The sequence below is a fragment of the Drosophila novamexicana genome, unplaced genomic scaffold, assembly GCF_003285875.2.
Source record: "Drosophila novamexicana strain 15010-1031.04,08,12 unplaced genomic scaffold, DnovRS2.1 tig00000387-arrow-pilon, whole genome shotgun sequence".
Lineage (NCBI taxonomy): Eukaryota > Metazoa > Arthropoda > Insecta > Diptera > Drosophilidae > Drosophila > Drosophila novamexicana.
The window spans coordinates 372,345-379,956 of NW_020824800.1; the positions used below are offsets into that span (position 1 = coordinate 372,345).

Genomic DNA, 7,612 nt, shown 5'->3' on the forward strand with positions numbered 1-7,612 from the left:
AGCTTCCGACTAGGGGATACCCTGAACCCTCTTCTTCCAACATCAAATGCATATATATATTCTATTTTAGAAGAATATGCTATATGTCAAGTTTGGTGACTCTAGTTCTTATTATTTACCAAACTTGCCCAAAAAACATGATATCGATATCGATTTTTATCGATTGCTTGCAAACGGAGCAAGTTATCGATTATCGGAGACAAACTCGATCTGCGGGGGACTAGGAGCATCTACATCTAAAATTTCAAGTCTTACACTAATTTTGCCGCTTTTATTTTATCGGAGATACACATCGATAAATATTGTCTAAATGTCGACACATAGTTGATTATCCTTCACTCTATTAGCTGGGACGCTGCTACAGAGGAAGGTTTTGACTAATGGAGGTAAATCACGTTAAGCAAAAGACAATATAAATATCCAAATATTACAAAATATATTTATATTATGTATTTGCTTAAAATGAATCTGCGACAGCAATATATATCCATCTATACCTTGACTTTACGAACTCAGCTAAATACTCAGCAAGAAGATGCATATACTTACTTAAAACTAAATACTTGAAATTGTTTCTGGGACACGCATAGGCATAACTTCATTATGGTCATTAAGCAAACTTCATTGTAGCCACAACAAGGTAGAGATGGGCGTGGGTCGTGTTTTGCTTCGTGACACGAAGAGCCTGTGCTACAAGACTCGCAACGATTAAGGACTACGATCCTTAAAGTCTACCTTACAAACACACCTGATAACAGGCACAACTTTAACTTAAACACGATCGATAGTTACGAAAATCAGTCGTAAAATAAAATCAACATTGCAGATATCAAAAGGTTTGTGCTTAAGGAATCAGCAGAACGAACGTACAAAATGCTCCAGCAGCCTCTTGACTAACTGAAGACCGAAGATAGTTGGCATAACGCAGCTGATTAACCCAACTATATAATCGCCGGACAAGCGTCAGCCGCTAAGTTGTGAAGGCAGACATAATGCTGGGGCAAAGCCAAATAGCCTTGCTGCCTGGCTGGGCAGGGTAAATGGAAACAAGGATACAAATTGCACGAGAATGTCATAAAACGGCCACTCACCTCGATAAACTTTGCTGCGTTTGCCAGCGGCAACTATTGCTGGTTGCAGTTGTTGCTGATGATGTTGTTGCTGCTGTTGTTGCTGTTGCTGCTGCTGTTGTTGTTGTTGTTGCTGTGACTGACGTTGTTGAATGGCCGCGTCCAGTTGCAGCAGCAATTGCGGCGCTGTTGCCGCTGCCTGACCGATATTTCCATTAACATTTGTCACAACGGCCACCGACGGTGTCAATTGTTGCTGCACAAGTTTCTGCTGTTGCTGCTGCTGCTGCTCTCGATGTTGCTGCTGCTCCCGATGTTGCTGCTGATGATGCAGATGATTGAGCTGCTGTTGCGGCGCATGGTGGTGCGTCAGCAGTGGCTGCCCGGCGCCGCCAGCTGCCACGGCTGGCGGTCCATGAGCCGGGCAGAAGCTGCGATACTCTCCATTGATGTCCATATATATTGGCGCCTCCACAAGTGGCCAGCCGCCGCCGGCGCCGGCTGGTGTGGCAACAGCAGCTGCCGGCGCTGCTGAGCCGGCTGCTGCCGTCGGCGTCAAGGTAATCAATTGCACGGGCAACAATTGTGGGCCATTGCTCGACTGCACATGTATGTGTGGCATGCCACCGTGCTGGCTGCAATGCTGCTGCTTGGGCGACACCTGCTGCTGCTGCTGTTGCTGCTGTTGCTGCTGCAAGGTGGACAGCGCGTGTTGCTGATAGAAAACAGTTGTGTGCTCGTAGGCTGCATACAGGGTACTCGATGCCGCATGGCTTCTGTTGAAGGTGGCCGATGCTGGTGGTGCTCCCAGAGCCAGCATGGACATGCTGCTGTTGCTGCCGGCAGCTGCTGCTGGCTGCGACTTGGCCCGCAATGCGGCGGGCTGAAAGGGCGGCGCCAGGGGTGTTAGATTCGATTGCGAGGCCTTGACCAGAGCGCTGCTGTGGGCCGTTTGATTTGACAAGTCCTCCGGCTTGTTAATTGGGATTCGCTCCTTGCGCGTCGCTTTGGCCCGCTCCGGGCCGTTGGCTATGTCGTGTGCCTCGCTGCGATTGTTGTTGTTGTTGTCGACAACAGTTTGGGTCGCCGGCAACTCGGACACATGGCTGACGCCCGCCTTGTCGATTAACTGATAGCTTTCGTCAATGAAAGCCACCAAATCCTGGCAGGCCTGCTGCAATTCCTCCTGTGTGGCCGGGCCTGACGCTGTCGCCGCAGTCTCCTGTTCAGCCCCAGTCTCCTCTTCGTCGTCGCTCTCGATAACGTGCTCGATAATGCGCAAGTTATCGTAGTCGATAATCCGCGCATAGCCCATCTTGAGCGCCAGGCCCGTCAGCCTGGCCACATCATCGTTCCCGCTCTCATCGTTGTAGGTGAATACATCGAAGGCGTGTGAATCTTTGGGGCTCTGTTCCGACGAGGCTTCTTTTGGGAACTCCAGCAAAACTGTCATTTTGCTGTTCATCTCGTAATCCTTATGCCCATCGGCTGTTATGCCGTTTGCTGTTGTAGTCTCCTGCTCTTCCTCGGGTATTTGCTCGAGCTGCGATTCTGTTATCTTGAGCTGTTCCACCTCCTCTTGTTCGTCCTCGGTTTGCGTGCTGTTATCGATAAATATCTCTGCCCCCTCATCGGTGGCCGTTGCCGAAGACATTCCGCAACTGTCGTAATAGACACATTCGTCGCACACCAAGTCCAGCTGTGTCTCAGTCGCCGGTGTCTTCAGGTGAGAGCTTACAGTTGCTGCTGCCATTGTTATTCAAGGGCACATTTGAATATATTCTAACAGATCCAATGAGTGCACCTCTTACTTGCCAATTGCTCTGGAATTGCTCTGCCTTGATTCTTGTGTGACTTGAGAGATTTCAGCTGTAGTTGCTTACTTTTCGTCAATAATACCATTTTTTCTGAGCTCTAATTTAGTTTAACATTGTCTGAATCAAGCTGTGCTTCAATTTCAGGTATTTTTTTCATTTTCAGCGCCTGAAAGTAAAAAAGGTTAGAGTTACAAATTAGCGAATTTATGGTTTTATCACCTTGACTTTTATGAAAGCGAAAGAGTGCTCTAGTCGGAAATGCTTTACTAATGTATACCCTGTATCTTCTTCTACCAGAAACTAGTATTATTAAAAGTCAGACTAAAAGCGCTCTAGACGGGAGTGCCCGACTGGGGGATACCCTGTATCTTCTTCTACCAACAGCAAATGCAGAACAAGAATAAGGAGAATAGGAATAAGAATAAGGAGTCTGCCTCTTTAGGGTAAAAAAGAGAAGACTTGCCATCCACTGGATCCATCTAATAGGGTTCTATAAGACATATCTCATTGATAAAATTTGCAGTCTCTTGCTCTTATAGGTTCTGAGATACTTGCGTGTCCGTGCGGACAGACAGACAGTCGCATATAGCTAGATCAAATCGTCTATTTCATGCTGAGCATGCATTATTAATACTTTAAGATACTTTAGTCAAAGATACTTTTTCTGTCTGTAGCATACCAATATACCCTTTTTACACATTTTCAATTGGTTCAGGGTATAAAAACGAGCTATTTTGGTGCTCAAAAATGGCGAACGAACGTCATCAAATATTAATTTTAATCAAAAGTTAATCATAAATGCAAGGGAAAACAGTTGGGAAATGTTCCAGTGATTTCTGTTGTGGCTGGTGCAATTGTTTGACCAACAAATAAATCATTTTCAAATGACTTTTACAAGAAATATTATCAGAGTATCAGAATCAAAGTTCTTTACTGAAGTAGCACGCACTTAAAGATATCTATTTGACACGAATTCTTACGTACGAATACAAACTTAGAATATCTATTGTAGTTACATGAGGTAACAACTAGATAGGGTCAATCTGCTTTCTACTCCTGAACCCATCAATTACTGGGGAAGTAAACTCATGAGGTCGTGGGGTTACAGAGCTGCTTCTCACGATCCCAAGCTGGGAAAGTGAAATTATTAGTATCGATTATATTCTTGAAATCTTCAGGAATAGAAAAAGTTAGCTATAGCTGATGGAGCATTAGACTTTACAAGATATATAGACGTCTGGTGATTAACGATCTATCAGAGCATACATTTAAATCCTGCTTGAAATCTATGCTGATTGGATGATTCTTTTATACCTATAGAAGAAAGCCCAAATTCTTCGCATTGTCGTTTGCAAATTGACTTTTTATTCTCTTATTACTATATAAATATTCTTGCCTATACTACCTTTACTTTTTATGTACCCTGATGAACACATGTCCATTTCGAATGAACTCTAGACCGAAGAAGTATTAACTAGATTTACAGTCTTAACAGAGTATTGGAGAAGGATTTTAAAGACGGCAAATCAGCTAAATCTGTTCGTTAATTTAATTCTCAACAGCTTAAAGAGCTTCGATTAATGTGTGGCAACATTTGCCGACATCAACAAACATCTAAGCGACTGTGTCTATTAATACTTAAAACCTTGCTTTCCGTTAATATCCTTGCTACCCTCCACAGCTTTCTTAAAGTAAATAAATCTCATCATCGTGGTCGACGACACGTTCTCTGTAACCAAGGAAACTCGAGCTGGATTCCCCCCAAGGCAGCGTCCGTGCCACTTGACTCTAACCTGTTAACCCCAATGATTTCACCCTCGACGACACATCAATTATCTCCGTAGCAAGAAGTATTTATCAGACTGTTGGCCAACTGCAAGGACACTTGAATGCGTTTGAGACGTGGGTTCAATTGGCTAATCAACAGGTAAAAGTCAATTTGCGAACTGCCAGACGAACTGCTCGAGCATAAAGAGGAACATCGCTGTCCAAAAATTATAATCGACTGAGTGGGAAGCCGCAATCTCTCTTGACTCAGGACAGAAGCTCCTTGGTACATCTACAGTCGTAGCCTGGCTAAGGATATTAAGGCTTAAGACAACAACGAGAATGCAAAAGAGTCTTGAGGAAGATGCCGAAGGAGACTTGGCAGGATCTGGGTACTCGACATCTCCGCACTTTAAACAACTTGTCAGAATTAAGCACTAATGTTAAGCTTCCGAGGCGAACTATTAACCAAGTAGCTGAAAAAAAAACAACAGACCAGAATGCGTTCTTTCATACCTCAAGTAAACGACCTTGATGTCAAAAGATGCTTAAATGGGCTTCTAGAAAAACATATATATATATCTATATAGACGCATCCTGCTGATAAAAATAATAAAAAAAATAAATCTAGTCAAGCGTCAAGGGGCTTAGGGATTCCGACAAATGACGAGCTCGCCACAGCCAATTAGTAGCACATCATTTGCCGTCTCTTAATCTGGCTTATGCTTTTCACTATTTTACCTTTTCAACATTTTACAAATGTGGCATAAAAAGTGCCAACAAAGATGCGTTAAAGATGGGTTAAACTTCATTTGAGCTAAAGCCAAAAACCAAAGCATACTTAAGAGGGCCACATTCACATATATGTATATATGTATATATATGTATATATATTTGCATATTTTGTTACAGTCGCGCTCACATTTGTGTCTGGTTTCCATATTAAGACTCCATATGGCAGAAAATTGCTAAAATATACGACTTTTTATACGTTAACTGAGGCTAGGTTAAGCCAAAGCGAATACAATTTGTTCAATCGCAATAAATTAGTGTAATTAACATGTGCATAATTATATATATATCAAAATAATTAAAATATATTAATTAAAGCTGGCCTGTGATAGTATTTGTAGTCTGCATTATCCGAATAATTAATACGCTGCTTTAATTAAACATTCAATTTGGCAAATGTCTGAGCACTTTCAGATATATTGAATCCCAGTTGGAAAATCGATTTCGATTTCATGAACAGCGAAATATATATGTATTAAAATATATTTGTGGCATTTTATACGTGACGGATTGCGCCATATTTGGGGCCCACAACTATTTATTTGCACAGCAATAAAATCAAGAGCACAAATATTGAAATATGATAGAGAAATTAAATAATTCTCAGCAATTTCTGAGTAAAACTGATTACGTAAGTGTGCTTAAATGCTTTGCCTTCAGTCCGGTTGAAATGTTTCAAATTAGAATTCAGTCTTTGAACGAAATGCAATTATTTAGTTGGAAAGCATTTGGCTCTGGCTTCTGCAGGATGATTTGGCTAGATTCCTTCAATTAGGATTATAAACGAATCGATTAGTGGCCTACTTAATAGGACTTGACTTGAAACGCAGCAGGCTAACTTGGAATATTTCGAATCACCGGACGGTTGTCTAAAATGTCGTTCATTTTCAATAGTTATTAGACAATACGGAACATTCATAATCTACTATAATAAAAAGTTGTTATTTAAAGAATTTATCGAAATGCCAAACTTTAACGGAGCCATCGTTGTGCACACGCTGCAGTTGATCAAGACCCCGGCGACACTTCGCGAGATTGTGGTGACCATTGCCAAGAACACGGAGCTGCCGCAGGAGGATCTGATGAAGCCCGTCAAGCAAACCCTTGACATGGGCTACCGCATGGGCTTCCTACAGAAACTAAATGGTACGATCACAAACATATTGAAAAGGTTCCCCGCTTTGGCTACTTATTCATTTCCGCAGGAAGATACTTTTTGGTGCCGATGACCTTTGACACGCTCATGGCTGAAATGAAGTCGCCCGGCCAGCACGGCCAGCCCGCCCGCAAGAACGCCCAAGAGCCCGAAAAGGACGAGTCCAAGCTCAAGTTGGACAAGAAGTCCGCCAAGCAGCACCTTAAGCAGCTGGCGCTGTCAACCAAGAACCAGAACCAGAGTCAGCATCAATCGATTGTGGATCACGAGTCTACCACCACATTGATGCCACCGCAAAGTATGCACTTGAAGCCGGAAGCATTGATGATACGCAAGCTTAAACGGTCGCAGGTGCCCCCCATTAAATAGGTGACTCACTCCAAATGCCTTGAGGCGTCGAAAATTTTCCGTTTGCTAATTGAGTTTTTCTTTTTGGTAAATAAATATACAAAAATTGAATGATGCGCTAAGTAGCATAGCACAGCTACATTGTTGAACTTTTCAATTAACCCTTAAAATGGCAAAATATAAACACTAACAAGGTAGTCTAGGTGCAAACTGTTTAAAATTCCATGGAAATACCATTGGATCCTTTGCTAGAACAAGATGCTGCAACGTACTTTGAAAAATTGCCTCTCATTTGTGCAAGTTGACAAATGTCTCAATTAGCGGCGCCATCTCTCGGACGGGCTCCTGTAACTAGTGGGCGTGCAAGGGGGAAGGGCGGGGGGGCTGAGCACGAGAATGACATCGACGCGTCGTTTCCCTCAATTTGTAAGCCAAATGAAGCGTCGCCTCTGCCAAGTTGCCCCGTTTGCAGTGTGCATTGACCATATGGTTGGCCCAACCAGCCGCCCACGACCGTTATCCACAGTCGCACTGTCGCACTGTCCCACTGTCCGTTCTCCTTTCCGACCTTTGCGATGACGTCGACAGCAACAGCGACTGCTACGCCGGCAGAGAGCAACGCACGTCAAAGTAATGCAAATGTAGTCTAAGCACATACCACA

The 7,612-nt window shown here is 43.2% G+C and overlaps 1 protein-coding gene across 1 annotated transcript; it reads left to right on the top strand.

Moving 5' to 3' along the window:
* The first annotated feature begins 6,334 nt into the window (after positions 1–6,334).
* On the top strand, positions 6,335–7,083 carry LOC115760006. The gene is made up of 2 exons (XM_030701164.1): positions 6,335–6,592; positions 6,652–7,083. The coding sequence occupies exons 1-2, from the start codon at positions 6,409–6,411 to the stop codon at positions 6,969–6,971; spliced, it is 504 nt and encodes a 167-aa protein (XP_030557024.1). The 5' UTR covers positions 6,335–6,408; the 3' UTR covers positions 6,972–7,083.
* The last annotated feature ends 529 nt before the right edge of the window (positions 7,084–7,612 follow it).

Coding starts and splice junctions, on each gene's coding strand:
- LOC115760006 (XM_030701164.1), top strand. CDS start 6,409: ATGCCAAACTTTAACGGAGCCATCGTTGTGCACACGCTGCAGTTGATC. Junction 6,593..6,651: donor CTTCCTACAGAAACTAAATG/GTACGATCACAA, acceptor TCATTTCCGCAG/GAAGATACTTTTTGGTGCCG.